This window comes from Melitaea cinxia, chromosome 12, assembly GCF_905220565.1.
Source record: "Melitaea cinxia chromosome 12, ilMelCinx1.1, whole genome shotgun sequence".
NCBI classification, from domain to species: domain Eukaryota; kingdom Metazoa; phylum Arthropoda; class Insecta; order Lepidoptera; family Nymphalidae; genus Melitaea; species Melitaea cinxia.
In genome coordinates this window covers 282,171-301,115 of record NC_059405.1, presented here as the reverse complement: position 1 = coordinate 301,115, position 18,945 = coordinate 282,171, and the positions used below count along the sequence as shown (strand labels likewise).

Sequence of the window (18,945 nt, the reverse complement as noted above, 5' to 3'; positions counted from 1 at the left end):
TAAATTAAACAAAAATGTAACAACGGCATTTTAAAAGCTTTATGTATTGTAGTGTTTACATTATGTGCTGTGAAATTGGGATGTTGAGATAGTTTGATTTAATTAATTATTATTTTTATTATTGAGATGGTAAACTATTTTTATACTGCAAATAGTTTTTAAACACGTCTAAATCATAGAAATTTAGCAATAATGTTGAAATAGTACTACAGTAGTTTAGTGATACAAAATAAAATAACGTAAACAGTGTTATCGGGTTTGTGAACAAAATCAAACGCACGTCGACTGCGCGTTAAAAAAGGATCCTACATAGACAATTAAAAAAAAAAACAATTAATTTTATAATGGTGCTAAAATACCAATTTTTATGAATGTTTAACAGGTATATATTATCTACAAAAAAAAAATGTCAATTATTACATTATTTTATTTCGTTTAATTTAGAAATAATCTCGTACTTTTGTGAAATGTTGGGCTTTATTATCGGCAAATGAGTTTAGGGTTGCCAGATCGTCAAAACTGGTAGTCAATTCTGTCTATTCGGCCAGTTTGAACATTTGGGCCATTAATTATACCCAAAAGGATTTTGTGTCTTAGTATGTCGTATACGAAAAAAATTAAGCTCACTCGCTAATTGCGCTTCGGGAATACGAGGTGACTGGTCAAAATTAAAAAGACGGACAACGTTTAATTCTTCCGGACACGTTCAAAAAGCCTGTCGGGCTTTATCCGGACGCCGGGCAACCGTAAATGAGAGGAGTGTTTTTGGTTTGTCGGCAAGCCTGTCGACATTCAGTTGAGCTCATTGCTGTGCCGTCCCGCTCCCCGGCGCGGCCGCGGCGGCGTCCTCCAGGAAGGCGGCGAGGGTGCGCGTTGGCCGGCCGGAAGCGCGTTCGGCGCGCAGGTAGGCGGCCCCACCGCGCCGCACGCCCGACGTGTCGATGTGCAGCCAGTCGCCGCACACGAAGTGCTGGCGGAAATTGATGACAATTATTTTTAAATTAAATTAAATAATAATGATTAATTTTAGGGCATAGAGCAACACGTAGGGGTGTAGCCATGCACAGGCGTTCCCCTCTGTCAAGGTATAAGTCCAAATGGTCCTACGCGTACAATAAAACTAGTTGTAGCCGCACTGATCACTAGACTAAATGTAGTTGCGCGATTGAATCAACGTCCTTCAAAAAATGCCGAATTGTTCTGTTTTTTGCTGCAAAAAGAGATCTCCCACGTCAAATTTACTAAAAGATGGCGTTTCCTTTCATATGTACCTAAGTCTTTTTTAATCACATTATTACTGTATACTTCTTTTAAATTTTTTTAAACTTAAAGATTACAAATATTATCGGTCGTGTTTGTTTACCAACACAGACCGCTCGCCCTCATACAATATGCGGATCGGTCGAGCGACTGATCCGAGTCTATTTCCCAGAAAGGTGCTGTCGCAGAGCGATAGTGTTGTTACCGGTTTGTTTGTAGATAGTTATCGATAAAAACGGCAAAGGCAAAGAAGGAGAAAAGCATAATATTTGAAATTCTGATTTATTTATAATATAATATTGTGGGCTTAATTTTAATACATATAGTTTTATAATAAAATTGCATTAAATTAAATATAATACAATCCTTAAGAGTATTAACATATTTTACTAGAATTACTTAGTGTGAACTTCGATCACAATGTTTTATAATTTTTGCAGGTTTCCTAAAGATCCAAATTTAATGCATACATGGAAAAAAATTGTAATAACAGACTAATCTTATTTGCACAAATCATTTCAATACCTCTGATTTCAAGTGTGGAACTGCCAAATTAAGAATGGAAAAATTACTGGCACAAGCATTTCTTTCTTAATGAAAAAACAAAACCCACAAACATGTATTCGTCATATTTATAGAAATCTTGTCCATTTTAAAAACCTTGTTTTTAAAATGATATAAACATTTAGTTTATTTTTGACATTATAATTATTGTAGTACACAACAAATATAGTCCATCTTTATAATAACACCTTACCTTTGTATCACTTTAAAAACCTAATTTTCCTAACCGAGTAGTTGAATTAATCGGTAATGCGTATCGACAGTTGTCACAACCACGGCTGTAAGCAACTTGTCAGTGTAGTTGCGGCGTGTCATTATACTGTAATGATACAGAATGTATCTATGTGTGTGAAAAATGTAAATGTGTTTTTAATTTAGTATGTGTGAGTTTCGTAGTGACAGACGATTATTTTTGTGTGGGAATTAGATAAAATGTGCGTGTATGTGATTTCCCCCGCAAAAAATGGCAGACAGTTTTGTATCGGTAAAAAACGCTATGGCTACTCCCCTCCATGTTGCTCTTTGTTTTAGGGCTGTTTCATCACTTGCCGATTAAAGTATGATTTGTTAAACAAATTATTGCAGTGTCTAACATACCACGCTTTATTTCGGTTTGACCGTAGAACCTCTCATCAAATTAATAGGTAGATAGTTAGAACTTGCCTTAGTAATATAATAAATTTTACAGAACGGCAAAAGCGCTTTTTTGCTTATGTAAATTCAATGATGGCCCCTACTCCAAATTTAAAGCAGGATATATTCCCTACTACGAGTAACGATCGCTTTCACGTGTATACGATAATAACTGGAACCGACAGCTTATCGTGCTCTCCGAGACGTGGTGAGGAGACCCACAAGGACTGCACAAACACCCAGACAATGACAAACATCTGTATTTTCATGACATTTTTTCCATAGGGTATTTTTTTCACGCCTGCAACACCAGGACCGTGGCGCATTATCGACCCCGAGCCTTTACTCTTCCAAGGAACACTGGCTATCTTACCACAGTAACAACTACTTGAAATCAATATTATTTAGCTGTGATCTTCTGTAATCTTCAGGTACCTAGTTCCTTAGTCTGGCTGCTGCAAATTTTGAGCAAAGCATTTCGTGCTAAGCCCTTCCTCCATAAATATCACATTATGGGTATGAAATATCACATGAAGTAAGTTGTATAAATCTAAGTATTAAAATAGTTGGCATAAAGGTAGCACGGAGGCTATTTAGTACATATACAACAAGGATATATATTCACCCTCAGAAAGGCCGCTCCTTTACAGATAGTAGCAGTCCCTGAGCCTTTGTTCCTCAAGTCCACGGCTGGGTCATCTGGAATATTATGAAATATAGATTTGTAATACAATAAAACATGTTTATATAAAACTAGCGTTACCCCACTCCACCACGGGCTTGTTAGCCATACGTTTTATAATATCTATCGAAATGAGTCAATTTCCTTACAAAGTCTTTCTTAAAAGTTTTTAAACTTAGTCAATCTAACAATACGATTCAGTCTGACATCCCTCAGCTAGGCATTGGCCTTTTTCTCTACGTACGAGAAGGATTGGAGCTAATCCATGGTCCACCATACTGCTCCACTGCGGGTTGGCGTATATGTTCCCTACTATGAGTAACGATACCGTATGAAAAATATCTCATAAAGCGCATAAAAACATGGAGACATGCTGAGCAAATTCTCATAACCGACTCGAGACCGATACACAAGTACAAATATAAAACGGGGCATACACTGAAAGGTTTAATATCGAAAAAGGTGTTAAGACGGATGTGTAGCGTCACCGTGGCAGTTCTGTCTGATTGTTCTGATTGATTGGTTTAATGGCTTTCAGTTGTGCCAGAGAAGCACGGTTGATTCCGCCAATGTCACGTAGAGTGGAGAACACACGTAGGAGATTGATTGATCGGTGCAGTTGAGATAACAGTCTCAATTTAATTTCTGTCATGTTCATGGACAATTGTTTGACAGATTTAAAAGAGACTGAAAGTAGGTTTATAGTGAATGAGTTACTCGTCAAATGTCTTCTCTATACTGATGACCACGTATTACTTGCGTCTTTGGTCGAGGAGTTGCAGGAGATGGTAACTGCTATGAGTGAAGTTTTTGTAAAAAAGTGAATGAAGATGAATGTAAAGAAGACGAAAGTGATGGTGTTTGAAGGAGATGAGGCAGTGACAGACTGCAATATCGTGATTGGAGATTGTGAGTGTGCTCACCGACCAGCTGCCGGCGGTAGTACTCCCACAGCGGCAGGCGCCAGGGCCGGTCGCCTGTTGGCCAGCGGTGTGCTACGTGGCGTGTAACGGTGCGAGTGTGCTCACCGACCAGCTGCCGGCGGTAGTACTCCCACAGCGGCAGGCGCCAGGGCCGGTCGCCTGTTGGCCAGCGGTGTGCTACGTGGCGTGTAACGGTGCGAGTGTGCTCACCGACCAGCTGCCGGCGGTAGTACTCCCACAGCGGCAGGCGCCAGGGCCGGTCGCCTGTTGGCCAGCGGTGTGCTACGTGGCGTGTAACGGTGCGAGTGTGCTCACCGACCAGCTGCCGGCGGTAGTACTCCCACAGCGGCAGGCGCCAGGGCCGGTCGCCTGTTGGCCAGCGGTGTGCTACGTGGCGTGTAACGGTGCGAGTGTGCTCACCGACCAGCTGCCGGCGGTAGTACTCCCACAGCGGCAGGCGCCAGGGCCGGTCGCCTGTTGGCCAGCGGTGTGCTACGTGGCGTGTAACGGTGCGAGTGTGCTCACCGACCAGCTGCCGGCGGTAGTACTCCCACAGCGGCAGGCGCCAGGGCCGGTCGCCTGTTGGCCAGCGGTGTGCTACGTGGCGTGTAACGGTGCGAGTGTGCTCACCGACCAGCTGCCGGCGGTAGTACTCCCACAGCGGCAGGCGCCAGGGCCGGTCGCCTGTTGGCCAGCGGTGTGCTACGTGGCGTGTAACGGTGCGAGTGTGCTCACCGACCAGCTGCCGGCGGTAGTACTCCCACAGCGGCAGGCGCCAGGGCCGGTCGCCTGTTGGCCAGCGGTGTGCTACGTGGCGTGTAACGGTGCGAGTGTGCTCACCGACCAGCTGCCGGCGGTAGTACTCCCACAGCGGCAGGCGCCAGGGCCGGTCGCCTGTTGGCCAGCGGTGTGCTACGTGGCGTGTAACGGTGCGAGTGTGCTCACCGACCAGCTGCCGGCGGTAGTACTCCCACAGCGGCAGGCGCCAGGGCCGGTCGCCTGTTGGCCAGCGGTGTGCTACGTGGCGTGTAACGGTGCGAGTGTGCTCACCGACCAGCTGCCGGCGGTAGTACTCCCACAGCGGCAGGCGCCAGGGCCGGTCGCCTGTTGGCCAGCGGTGTGCTACGTGGCGTGTAACGGTGCGAGTGTGCTCACCGACCAGCTGCCGGCGGTAGTACTCCCACAGCGGCAGGCGTCAGGGCCGGTCGCCTGTTGGCCAGCGGTGTGCTACGTGGCGTGTAACGGTGCGAGTGTGCTCACCGACCAGCTGCCGGCGGTAGTACTCCCACAGCGGCAGGGGCCAGGGCCGGTCGCCTGTTGGCCAGCGGTGTGCTACGTGGCGTGTAACGGTGCGAGTGTGCTCACCGACCAGCTGCCGGCGGTAGTACTCCCACAGCGGCAGGCGCCAGGGCCGGTCGCCTGTTGGCCAGCGGTGTGCTACGTGGCGTGTAACGGTGCGAGTGTGCTCACCGACCAGCTGCCGGCGGTAGTACTCCCACAGCGGCAGGCGCCAGGGCCGGTCGCCTGTTGGCCAGCGGTGTGCTACGTGGCGTGTAACGGTGCGAGTGTGCTCACCGACCAGCTGCCGGCGGTAGTACTCCCACAGCGGCAGGCGCCAGGGCCGGTCGCCTGTTGGCCAGCGGTGTGCTACGTGGCGTGTAACGGTGCGAGTGTGCTCACCGACCAGCTGCCGGCGGTAGTACTCCCACAGCGGCAGGCGCCAGGGCCGGTCGCCTGTTGGCCAGCGGTGTGCTACGTGGCGTGTAACGGTGCGAGTGTGCTCACCGACCAGCTGCCGGCGGTAGTACTCCCACAGCGGCAGGCGCCAGGGCCGGTCGCCTGTTGGCCAGCGGTGTGCTACGTGGCGTGTAACGGTGCGAGTGTGCTCACCGACCAGCTGCCGGCGGTAGTACTCCCACAGCGGCAGGCGCCAGGGCCGGTCGCCTGTTGGCCAGCGGTGTGCTACGTGGCGTGTAACGGTGCGAGTGTGCTCACCGACCAGCTGCCGGCGGTAGTACTCCCACAGCGGCAGGCGCCAGGGCCGGTCGCCTGTTGGCCAGCGGTGTGCTACGTGGCGTGTAACGGTGCGAGTGTGCTCACCGACCAGCTGCCGGCGGTAGTACTCCCACAGCGGCAGGCGCCAGGGCCGGTCGCCTGTTGGCCAGCGGTGTGCTACGTGGCGTGTAACGGTGCGAGTGTGCTCACCGACCAGCTGCCGGCGGTAGTACTCCCACAGCGGCAGGCGCCAGGGCCGGTCGCCCTCCCGCGCGCCCGCCGCCGCCAGCGCGCCCCAGGCCCGCGCGCTGTTCCCGACGACCGCCGCCGCGCCGCCGCCCGTCGCTGCCGGCACGCCCTCTGGAATGTCACTTCATTTATCTCCAAATGTACTTCGTATGTATAAAAAAAACATAAAGAATTAATACATTTTTCGGAATGATACGAGGGTGGGTCAATAAGTCCGTGACTTTTTGAACTTCCCGTGTCAACCTGCACCTGTCAGTTACCTTCTGTAACATTTTGGAAAAGAAAAAAATTTACAGTATATGATGTTGACTTAAAAAGCCGACCGATATGGCGGGATAACCATCCAACTGCTGGCTTTGAAATACACAGGCCGAAGACGGGTAGCAGCGTCTTCGGTGCGACAAAGCCAGTACTGCGGTCACCAACCCGCCTGCCCAGCGTGGTGACTATGGGCAAAACACATGAGTTCACGTTATTTTTGGCGTAAACTTGTGGAGGCCTATGTCCAGCAGTGGACGGTATAGGCTGTAATGATGATGTTGGCTGAACGGAGATTGGAAAAGTGGAAGATTGCAGAAGCCATAGGGATAGGCATAATGTATGATTCACTGGTTTCGATTTTGAATGATCACGTATGTACGAGAGAGCTATCCGCAAGTTGGGTGTCACAAACATACTTGAGTGAAAACTTAGATGAAGTATTATATGATGTTGGCTGAACGGAGATTGGAAAAGTGGAAGATTGCAGAAGCCATAGGGATAGGCATATTGTATGATTGATTGGTTTCGATTTTGAATGACCATGTGTGTACGAAGGAGCTATATCCGCAAGATGGGTGTCACAAACACACTTGAGTGAAAACTTAGATGAAGTATCTGGTATATGTTAGTGAATTTACCATAACTCACCAGAAACCGTTAGTAGCCAATAAAGTCTTAGCGACTATTTTTTAAGACGTATGCAGTTTAATCCCCGTTCATTACATTTAAAGGGAAAGGGCAATCAATGGAGAGTATTATGCCAACTTCTTGAATCGATTCAATAACAATTTGAAGAAAAAACGACGGTATTTGGCCAAGAAGAAAGTTGTTTTCGACAAAGACTATTCAAGGGTGAACACGGAACGTATACGTGATGACTTTCTATCGTCATTTAAAAAAAATAAGAAATGTTATGAAAAAATATTTAAGGAGTGTGAACGTCACACTGAGGAAACTCAGACCTCCTCTCATCTCGTATCTCGTCACGCTTATTCGTCACGCTTATTAACAAACACATTTTAGGGAAGACTTTAATGACCATGAAAGTTAAAAGTTATCAGGAATATGTAAAGTCATTTCTACATTCATAAAACTATATGCTCTAACAAAGTAAATATATTTTCTAAACGACAACAAATTCTCAATAAAACATATTTTCTGTCGGTACGTACGCGTGAGACAAGCGACGTCGACGACCAAGGACGGCTTGTACACGGTCTGCCCGTACACTAGCGCGTCGGCCAATAAAAGCTGACTCTCCAGGTCAGTGTCTTCCACCTGTCATTACAAAATTTCTTCTGAAATTCTTCATTTTGGCGTGTGTCTGTGTGGCGTGTGGTGTGTGTGGCGGTGTGTCGGTGTGGCGGTGTGTCGGTGTGCCGGTGTGTCGATGTGCCGGTGTGTCGGTGTGCCAGTGTGTCGGTGTGCCGGTGTGCCGGTGTGCCGGTGTGCCGTTGTGCCAGTGTGCCGGTGTGCCGATGTGTCGGTGTATCGGTGTGCCAGTGTGTCGATGTGTCGTCGGTGTGTCGGTGTGTGTTTACCTGCACGTGCAGCCCGTTGAGCGCAGGCAGCACGTCGCCCGGCTTGAGACAGCGCCCGCTCACGAGCTGCTCGCACAGCGGGATCACTGCTCGCACGTGTAGCGGAACCTGCGGACATCAACTTACTAGCGATCTCTTACACTATCATTACTTGATGTTTAACTCATATAAAATAATTATGTGTGTATTGATTACTTAACTAACATAACAAGTTATAAACGAAATCGATCACTAATACCGTACCATGCAAATACCTTAAAAATGCGGATGCGAAAACCATCTCGGGCGACCGGGAAGCCGGTTTACCGTCCGTGACCTGGGGGCTACCATCGCTGGAGTGGATAAACGGTGTACCGGGATGCGGTAAGACAACTCGCATAGTCAGGGACTTCGATGAGGACACGGAGGTCGTAATTACGACCACAGTCGAGGCGGCCAAAGACCTAAAGGAAAAACTGGCGCACCGCTATGGCAACAAGGCCAAGCAAAAGGTGCGCACTATGGCATCCGTGCTGGTAAATGGTTTCCGTGAGGGCTCAAAAATCAAACGCCTAACGGTGGACGAAGCCCTCATGAACCATTTCGGAGCCATAGTAATGGCCGCCCGACTATCGGGAGCAGAGAAGGTAGTCCTCATTGGAGATATAAATCAGCTGCCGTACATCGACAGGGACAACCTGTTCGAAATGCGATACCACAGACCAAGCCTGTTAACAACCATCTCATGTGAATTGTCATGCACGCATCGTAACCCCAAAGACGTCGCCTTTGCCATCAGTGAGGTTTACAAGACCGTGTACAGCTCAAGCACAAAGATCCGATCTTTGCGAGTGGAGAGCCTCACGGGCGCGCGCATTCCTGTAGGAAGGGACCGGACCTTGTACCTGGTCTTTACGCAAGAGGAGAAGAGATTGCTGACTGACCAGGGATACGGGTCCGGTGAGGGATCGCGCGTCTTAACCATCCATGAGGCGCAGGGCCAGACCTATGAGGACGTCATTGTCCTCCAGACGAAGACAAGGAGGCTCAAGATTCACGACAGCGTCTCGCACGCTGTAGTCGCGGTGACTAGGCACACCAACACCTGTGTCTATTACACCGACGATCGTGACGACGCAATTGGTCGCTTTGTGGCGAAGGCAGCGGAAACTTCTGAAAAAGACATCCTCGAGCACAGCCTCAGGATGGCGATTCACCACAGGGATGCCGCCGTCATTGAGGGTGTGCTCGAAATGTTAACATTGTAGCACACCTTATTTGTAGGAATAAATTGTAATTTAATGTAAGGAAAAAACTTAGGAGTAAGTAAAAAAAAAAAAAAAAAAAATACTAATAATAACATAGGTTAAGTGTATATTGTAAGTAGGCCAAGTAGGCCATAAGTGTACATATACGTTAGCTAGACAATAAGTGTACATATATTATAGATAGCAAGTATGTTTATATATAAACATAGATAATAATAATTATTATAATAGTGACAACAATAATTAAAGTAAGGCGCAATATAATTCTATGTCTTTTTGCATGTAAGATATCAATTAAGTTTAGCATAATTTTGGTCGGTGGACTCACGTCTGCATTAGGGATACTAAGATAGAATAATTAGGTCTCTTAATGTAAGCTGCAGTAGTGTAACAAGTAAACGATCAGTAATAAAATTAAAAATCGGAATAACAAAAGCATGGGCACTTTAAGCCTGTGGACATAACTTTATTTATAAAAAAAAAAAAAAAAAAAATACCTTAAAAATTTCTCGTACCAAATACTAAGTGAATTTTAGTTGGAAAGAATCACAAGTGATTTTATACAAACGTTGACGTTAAGTTAAAGTACTGACCTTCAATTGTGCGAGTGCCCTGATGGCGGCGAGCACGACGGCCGCGCCCGCCGCGCCGCGCGATCCGCGCAGCTTGTGTGCGGATCGTAGACATAGCCCGCCACTAGAATGTTAGACATTCTTTTGCAAAATTGAATATAAAAGATTTAATAGAGACCCTTGTTTGAACGGAAAAGATAAAAATGCGTAAATGCACAACTACTGAATAATTGACTTAGTGTTGTCCATTTAAAAGTAGGTTTGGAACTTATATTGTTTGTGGTCTTACTATCGCGAGTAACAATCATTACCAGGTGTTGCATTCACAATCAGATTGGCGTTAAAGGCAGGAATTTCGAGCCATAAAAAAAACACAAGGGAATTTCATCTTTACTTACTCGAACTAGAAGATTGTCCTATCCAAATCCAATGTTTTAAGAAAAAATTAAGTAACTTACTTTACGAGCTATGCGATCATCCTAGCTAAAAATTATCTGGTTACCATAACGCTATTAAAAAGAAAAGCAAAGAAGCCGTTGATTTTAAATGTTACATACCTGTCGTACGTGATCCCGTCAGCGGCGAGTAGGACGGGCGAGTGGCTGGCGCCGCGCCACGCGCACTCCAGCAACAGCGGCTCCTCGCAGGACGCGGCGGCCACGCCCAGCACACCGCGCATGCGCTGCGCCTCCAGCCACTCGCGCTCGTGCACTGTCACCGTCACCCCCAGAGGGCACAGCGTGTCCAGTGCGGCCTAAGCCCATATGTGTCGCAAGAATGAGTATTATACATGGCAATGATCGTGCATAATCGACGTCACGCATAGAGGGTCCAGAGTGTCCAGTGAGATCTGCACCCACGGACGTTACAAGAATGAGTATTATACGGGGGTAATTATCATGCACAATCATCGAAACCTCCAGAGGGCACAGAGTGTCTAGGTGTGGCCTAAATCCACGCCAAAATAACGAGTTAACGATATTGGGGCAATTTGAAAAGAAGAGTCATGAACAACTGCCTACTATTCACTAACATACGCCTGTCAAACCTGGAAATTTACTAGGAAAATAAAAAATATGATCATAACAAGTCAAAGAAGTATGGAAAGAAGCATTATGAAGATTAGGAAGATCCCAAAAATCCGCCACAATGCCCTAAGACAGAAAACCAAAGTCATCGATGCTCTCAGTTACTCTGACATGTATCCAGACTTACTGAGAGTCGCTGGACCAAAAAGACATCATGGTTGGGACCATCGGGCCAAGGAAAAAGGGGTAGACCAATTGCACGCTGGGCAGATGACGTTACAAAAATAGCTGGTACCCACTGGATGCAAGTAGCAGAGTATAGAGAACATTGGTCATCTCTAGAGGAGGCCTTTACCCTCCGTTGAGAGGGGTTCTTGCTATTGTACATATACATCCAAAATTCAATTTAGAATATTCACATAATTTATTAAAAAAAATTAAAATACATTTTTTATAAAATTGTCTAAAATTAATTTTGCATGCACACTGTTTAAATTGTTAGTATTTACTGTAATGCAGGAAATAAAAGGCTTTTTTATTTTATTTATATTGGGGCAATTATCTTGCACAATCGATCCCCCAACCTCTTCCGCTCAACTTCCTTTCGCCTCACCCGATCACTTTTTTCGTCACGCTCTGATCACACGTTCACCAGCTTACTCCACAAGACAAGCGTGCGTTAAGAAGGTTTACTTCAAAAACAAAATAATATGTTTAAATATTAAATTTACGTTATACCTGGGCAAAGTCCACTGGTGTCATTTTGTTAGCGGGCATGTCGGACAAGTAGCGCGCCCAGTTCTGGGCTTGCCCGTACACCGAACCCTTGTCCCACTCCTCTTTACCCTCTGAACCGTACAGGGACAATTGGATCTCTTCGTGTTTGTCACCGGAAGATTTGAACTCTTCAAATCTAACGACACATGATCAAACTCGGTGGTTGAATCGTGCTATATTTTACAAAGCTTATAAAAATATCTATTTTATTTAATCATTCTCTTCGATAGCTAATTAAAAAAAAATAGAAAATTTTAGTAGATTTTCAATACGAGAAACCCCAAGAAACTTTTTACTAAATTTAAACACAAATAATGTATGAAGTATCCTAGTCAAACGCGCTTTTTACAAGTTACAACCATGTCCTGGACGTCCAGAAAGGACAAAAATTAAGAACGTGTTCTTTACGCCATTCTAAGTAAAATACAGAAAACCCCATTCTAAACCCCAGCTCTAACTCTAACGATAATTATAAAAATAGTAATAAACTAAATCTAAGAAAAAATCTCACACGCAAAACCACAGAAAAATGTAAATCGGGACACACAGTACACAAGCACAAACACCCAATCCACGGCAAACACGCCTATACAAATGGTTGTTATAGGCTCCTCAATTTTTTTTTTTATGTCACTAGGTCGGCAAACAAGCGAAAGGCTCACCTGATGGTAAGCGATTACCGTAGCTTATAGACACCTGCAACACCAGAAGCATCGCAAGCGCGTTGCCGACCCAATCCCCCCAGGAGCTCTGGTCACCTTACTCACCAACAGGAACATAATACTGCTTGAAAACAGTATTATTTTGCTGTGATCTTCTGAAAGGTCGAGGTACTACCCCAGTCGGGCTGCTCCATATTTTGAGCAGGAAATTCCTGCTGTGCCCTACCTCAGTTAAAGGTTCAGTTAAAGGTCAGCGTGGCAGACAAATAATAAAAACTAAAAACAGTTTTTTTAAAGATCATCAACAGACATTTTGCCGATTTTTCTCTGCAGAATCTGCATTTCGAATCGGCGATAACTTCACTATTATATTAATTAAGATACGTAATTTGTAAAATGACGATTCAAAAAAGCTTTTAGAACCTATTTGTATATTACAGCAATATTTAAGATTTTACATTAACATGGTTGTTTTTATTATACCTATACTAGCTGACGTCACAAACGTTGTTTTGCCATATATGTTATTAACTCCCTTAATCCCCCCCCCCCCTAAACTTAGGGGTATGAAAAATAAATTTTGGCCGATTCTCAGACTTACCCGATATGCACACAAAATTTCATAAAAATCGGTTTCGGAGGAGTATTGTAAGGAGTGTTGTCATTGTGATACGAGGTTTTTATGTATAAGAATATATATAAATATCGAGCTCCACAAAATGAAAATAAATATTAGATTTCGAAATGAGCCAGAGCCAGTCCTCACCTCCAGGCGGCCAGCGCCGCGGCCTCCGACGCGGCGTGCGGCTCCCGCGCCGCGTCCACGGCCACGCGCGCCACCCCGCGCTCGCTCAGCGCGCACACTCCCGCGCCGACCATCACTCGCACGTTCTCCTACACGTTACTTATACCCTGGTACTCGCACTCAATGACACACTTCAGCCTATCGCAGTCCATTGCTAGACATAGGCCTCCCCAAGTTCGCGCCACACATCCCGGTCTTCCGCAATCCTCATCCAGCCTACACCGGCAATCTTACGTAGATTGTCGGTCCAACGGGCCGGAGGACGTCCCACACTGCGTCTGCCAAGACGCGGTCTCCACTCTAGGACCCGTCTACTCCAACGGCCATCGATCCTGCGACACAGATGACCAGCCCACCGCCACTTCAACTTGCTAATTCTGTGGGCTATGTCGGTTAATTTCGTTCTCTCGCGGATAGTGTCATTTCTAATGTCCTTGAGAGAGTCCTGTCTTTGAGAGAGACCCCAAGTATAGCCCGTTCCATTGCACGTTGAGCGACTTTAAACTTGTGGACCAGTCCCTTCGTCAGTGTCCACGTCTCGGCTCCGTATGTTAACACAGGCAGGACGCATTGCTCGAAAACTTTTGTCTTCAAGCATTGCGGAATCTTCGAAGTGAAGACTCGACGGAGTCTGCCAAACGCCGCCTAGCCCAACCGAATCCTCCTATCGGCCTCCTTCTCGAAGTTGTTGCGGCCTAGTTGGATAGTATGGCCTAGGTAAATATAATCCTGAACAACTTCGAGAAGGGTACCATCGACCGATACCGGTATCGGTATGACTTGGTTGTTAAACATAACTTTCGTCTTATCCAAGTTCATACAGAAACCGACACGTCGGGAGGACTCGTTTAGGCCGGCCAGCATTTGGCGAAACTCATCCAGCGTCTCCGCAAAGATGACAATATCGTCGGCGAAACGAAGGTGAGAGATGAATTCACCGTTGACGTTGATGCCTCGTTCCCCCCAATCCAAGGTCTTAAAAACATCCTCTAGTGCAGTGGTAAACAGTTTCGGTGATATTACATCCCCTTGTCTTACCCCACGCCGGAGGGAAATAGGTCTTGTTCTTTGGTCATTAACATGAACGGTCATCGTCGCCGCGTCGTACATAGATTTCAGTATCTCAATATATCGCCAGTCGATATGACATCTCTGCAGAGAGTCCAGGACAGCCCAGGTCTCGACAGAGTCGAAGGCTTTCTCGTAGTCCACAAATGCCATACACAGCGGTTGGTTATATTCTTCCGTCTTTTGGATAATCTGCCGAACAGTATGGATGTGGTCCACGTGACACGTGGTCGCACTCAATGACACGGTATTATAACTTAGGACCGATCGAAACTTCGGTTTCGGTTTTGGCCAAAACGAGCTGAAACTTTCGAACCCGCGAAATTTTGCGGATAGTCGTACGTTTTTGGGCTAAGGCACCCCCTGCGTCGCCGGCTTAGATCTCAAGCAGTAAATATACCTTCTTATCTTATTCTCAAGTAGTTATAACTTTGCTGTGTGGCTACGGTGATAAATAATATAACCAACCCGTCTCTTCCCGTGGGTGTCGTAAGAGGCCACGAAGGGATAACACAGTTCCACTACCGCCTTGGAACTTAAAAAGCCGACCGGTGGCGGGATAACCATCCAACTGCTGGCTTTGAAATACACAGGCCGAAGACGGACAGCAGCGTTTTCGGTGCGACAAAGCCAGCCCTGCGGTCACAAACTCGCCTACCCAGCGTGGTGACTGTGGGCAACACACAGGAGTTTGTTGGTGTTATTGGTGCGAACTTGTGGAGGCCTATATTCAGCAGTGGACTGCGATAGGCTGAAATGATGATGATGATGAATCACTGAGAATATTATAACACAAACTATGATATGTGCAAATAAATGTTTAAACCGCGCCAGACCACCACGTGACGTATCCACGTGAGTTTCTGTTTCTTCGGCTAAATAACCTGTTTCGGTCGGACACTAGCTATATAACTACTACATTGACTATATTTTTTTTATGTGTGCTTCCTCATACGCCTTTTACTGGATATACCGATTTTAATATTTCTATTTTATTCGAAAGGTGGTGCTCGATATATTTTAGGATGATATCGATGTGACGACATTGACGACATTGGTTGTTTTTTGTTTACCAACAAATTATTAATTAATCTATAATAGCAGTACTTTAAGCCATACAATAAACTATGCATACCTTTGTCTCATCCAATTCCTCTAGTTTATTATACCCTGGATCTTTCTTTCCAAGACACGAGATGGCCACTGGACCGAACTCGGGGACAACGTCTGTTACGACGAATGCCTTGCCCAGCCTTAGTTCACTCGACAATCTGGAAAAGAAATTTTCTTTTTTTTTTTTTACTTGGATTTTCTAAAGAAACGTCTAAATAGCCATGAATCCGACCATTGTACTACACAATTTGTAACTATCTTAATGCTTTGTTGAATGTGTATCATACAGTTGTGTTGTACATAAGTATATAAAAAAAATTGTCGTTACTCTGTATATCATATTTTACAATTTGTTTTCAATTCAACATTCAACTTGTATTTAAAAAAGTAACCCTTCACTCTCAGCTACCCCTAGCAGGATGCGAATCCTGTGTCGGGGCTTCGGAAACGCAAACAACGCATAAGCGCAAACGCTCAATCAAAACCACCTAATATTTTGTCACTTACTAGTGTCGAACCCGCGATCGCTAGCGCAACTGTCAGTTGCTCTGACCGGTCCGCGAACGTGTCGTCATCAGTAAAAACTATTCATAAGATTTTTAAAAAATACTCATCTACTAAACTAGTTATAATTATAAACCTAAAGATATGTTTAGGCCGCATTATTGCACTGCATAACAATAGATTAATTGACATTAAGAAATTGAAAGGTTACGATATTGTTCGTTTCATAATCTTAGATCTCTGATAAAAATTGAAAAACAATTTTATTAGACATTTGTTAAATCAATCAGTGACAATCGGCTAATTTCAGCTTCGGATCGTTCGCGAGCGTTGTCTCAGGCACACTAACTATCGTAGGGTTGCTGGATCTTATACTGAGCGCGTCCCTCGGGTGGCGGATAGGGGAACATCACTCGCACATAATCTCATTAAATCATTGAAAAGATTTCATTACAATATGTTTTATCCTTTAAGTTTTTAACATAAGTAATTTGTCACTTGCTTAAAAGTGTACAACAATTTTCGACTGTCGATTGAAAGCGCTTTGTCGAACACTGCGTTACACAGCGTCGCTTTTTGTGTAATAGGAAAACAACCAGAGTATGATCTCAAGATACTTATACCTTTCTTATTTTTAAAATCATAAATAAAAGTAGCCTAAGTTACTCCTTATTACATCAGCTATCTGCCAGTGAAAGTCCTGTCAAAATCGGTCCAGCCGTTTCAGACATTAGCCGGAACAAACAGACAGACAAAAATTGTAAAAGATGTTATTTTGATATACGTACCATCTATACATCTATACGCGTTTAGTTAAAAGGGGTTATTTTGATACATATTACAAACAGACTCTCCAACTTTATTTATTTGTATGATACCTAATGTGAAGTTCGATGGTGAAACCGAAAGAAAATTTTATCGGTTGGAATACTACTATACGTTGGATAACTGATTGAAACTTTTATCGCCGGCCGGTGAAACAGACCCTTATTATATAAGTACCGATAGCTCTTTTCGATTTTTAAAAACAAAAAAAAATTCTTGCAACAAAATATGTATATTATATCGTAATGTAAATTGTGACATTCGAGCGTTTAATGAAACAACTTTTTTCGGATTTTATCGCGGTTTATTATTAACTTTTGATTCCCGACGTTTCGGATACTTTACAGCAACCATGGTCACGGGAGGACTGAGGTGTCAGACGTCCCAACGTTACAAAGTTATTCGAAACTACCCGACATACATCAATATCTTATTTAGTCCTATCTACGCAGAAACAAAGATTTCAATCTTTGTTTCAGAGAGCACGAGGGATCTGCGATGAGCGACACCTGGAGACCGAACTTCAACATGTCAAGCAAGTACTGCGAGACAACAAGCTTCGGGTACCGCGTCCTCATCGCAGTGAACGTGTGAAACCAGCCACCGTCGAACGAGTACCTGCTGTGCTACCTTTTATGAAAGGGGTCACTGACAAGATTGGCTTCATCTTAAAGTGAGCTTCTATAAAAACTTTTTTCAAGCCGCCAAAAACGATAAGTCAATTTTTACCATCTGTCAAGTGTCATATACCCTTACAAGATGCAGGAGTATACAAGCTTGATTGTGACTGTGGTCTCTCTTATATAGGACAAACAAAACGATCTATCAAAACTCGCGTTAAGGAACATATAGCTGACTTAAAACATCGTCGCTATACCAAGTCCGCAATCTGTGAACACAGTCTAGACACAGCTAGCCATTATATTAGATTCGATAAACCACAGATCCTCGCAAAAGAACACCAATTCCAACCAAGGATGATCCGTGAGGCTATTGAAATTAAAAAACATCCAAATTTCAATAGAGAAGATGGCTGGCAATTACCACCTGCTTGGGACCCCATTATTAATATAATTAAATCAAAAACCAAGCATAATTCACCACAGATTAAAGACTCAATTAGCACATTCTGCGTAGATAGGACTAAATAAGATATTGATGTATGTCGGGTAGTTTCGAATAACTTTGTAACGTTGGGACGTCTGACACCTCAGTCCTCCCGTGACCATGGTTGCTGTAAAGTATCCGAAACGTCGGGAATCAAAAGTTAATAATAAACCGCGATAAAATCCGAAAAAAGTTGTTTCATTAAATGAGTAAAATTCGCGTAAACATTAGAAAACAATATTCGAGCGTTTACTTAATAAACAAACTATTTTAGTAAACATTTTAAAAATAGTACTCGTGATTAAAACATTTTTAGAATGTAATTAAATTTTACTCATTTAAATATCTGCAGATTTTTCCACCACTTTTCTGGTTGATTTCTTCAGCGGCGGGTGTCAGCTCGAATTTATCTTTTTCTTCATAGACACCCAAAACAAGGCCACTCTGTTAATATTCAATTTATATTAGTACTAACCATATCTTCTTCTACAATAAGAACTAAATATGTATACATTATTCATTAAAAATCTTACTTAACTAGTTTAATGAAATAGTTTTTAGACAAAGTCTCAAAATTACTCAGTTTAACTGTACAAACATACTGAAAGATTAAATTACAATTATACAACTGTTAAGTTTAACTCAGGTAGGGCACAGCAGGAAATTTCCTGCTCAAAATATGGAGAAGCCGACTGGGGAAGTACCTCGACCTTACAGAAGACCACAGCTAAATAATACTGTTTTCTAGCAGTATTGTGTTCCTGCTGGTGAGTAAGGTGGGGGGATTGGGAATGGGGTCGGCAACGCGTTTGCGATGTTTCTTGTGTTGCAGGCCTCTATAGACTACGGTAATTGCTTACCATCAGGTTAGCCGTACGCTTGTGTGCCGACTTAGTTACATAAAAAAAATACAATATTTGTTAAGGTTAATTATGATAAAAATTACCTTGTTCCCATGACTACTGGAGTCTTGTATTTCTTTTGTAACATCTTTACCAGATACAGCTCCACACTCAGTGCTGGCAGCTCTGCTATAATACCCTAAAATTCTACCAGGATTCACCCTCCCCAGATTTACACTCGACAATAATTTTGTAAAACCCATCATAAAAAATATACTAAAACACAA

General features: G+C 44.4%; 1 protein-coding gene across 1 annotated transcript; it reads right to left on the bottom strand.

The window, feature by feature from the left end:
- Nucleotides 1-802: 802 nt before the first annotated feature.
- LOC123658607 (cytosol aminopeptidase-like) lies at nucleotides 803-18,921 on the bottom strand. Its single transcript, XM_045593977.1, has 12 exons — nucleotides 18,763-18,921; nucleotides 18,151-18,260; nucleotides 15,403-15,538; nucleotides 13,161-13,288; nucleotides 11,694-11,868; nucleotides 10,485-10,681; nucleotides 9,949-10,051; nucleotides 8,109-8,216; nucleotides 7,740-7,845; nucleotides 6,268-6,417; nucleotides 3,083-3,156; nucleotides 803-970 (listed from the first exon to the last, which is right to left on the bottom strand). Exons 1-12 carry the CDS (start codon nucleotides 18,919-18,921, stop codon nucleotides 803-805), a joined length of 1,614 nt encoding a protein of 537 aa, XP_045449933.1.
- Between the last annotated feature and the right edge of the window lie 24 nt (nucleotides 18,922-18,945).

Excerpts from the sequence above, each read along its gene's own strand:
- LOC123658607 (XM_045593977.1), bottom strand. The coding sequence starts at position 18,921 with ATGGGTTTTACAAAATTATTGTCGAGTGTAAATCTGGGGAGGGTGAAT. Across the intron at positions 13,289-15,402 it reads AGGAATTGGATGAGACAAAG|GAGAACGTGCGAGTGATGGT; the intron begins GTATGCATAGTT and ends AGTAACGTGTAG. Across the intron at positions 10,682-11,693 it reads CACCAGTGGACTTTGCCCAG|GCCGCACTGGACACGCTGTG; the intron begins GTATAACGTAAA and ends ATATGGGCTTAG.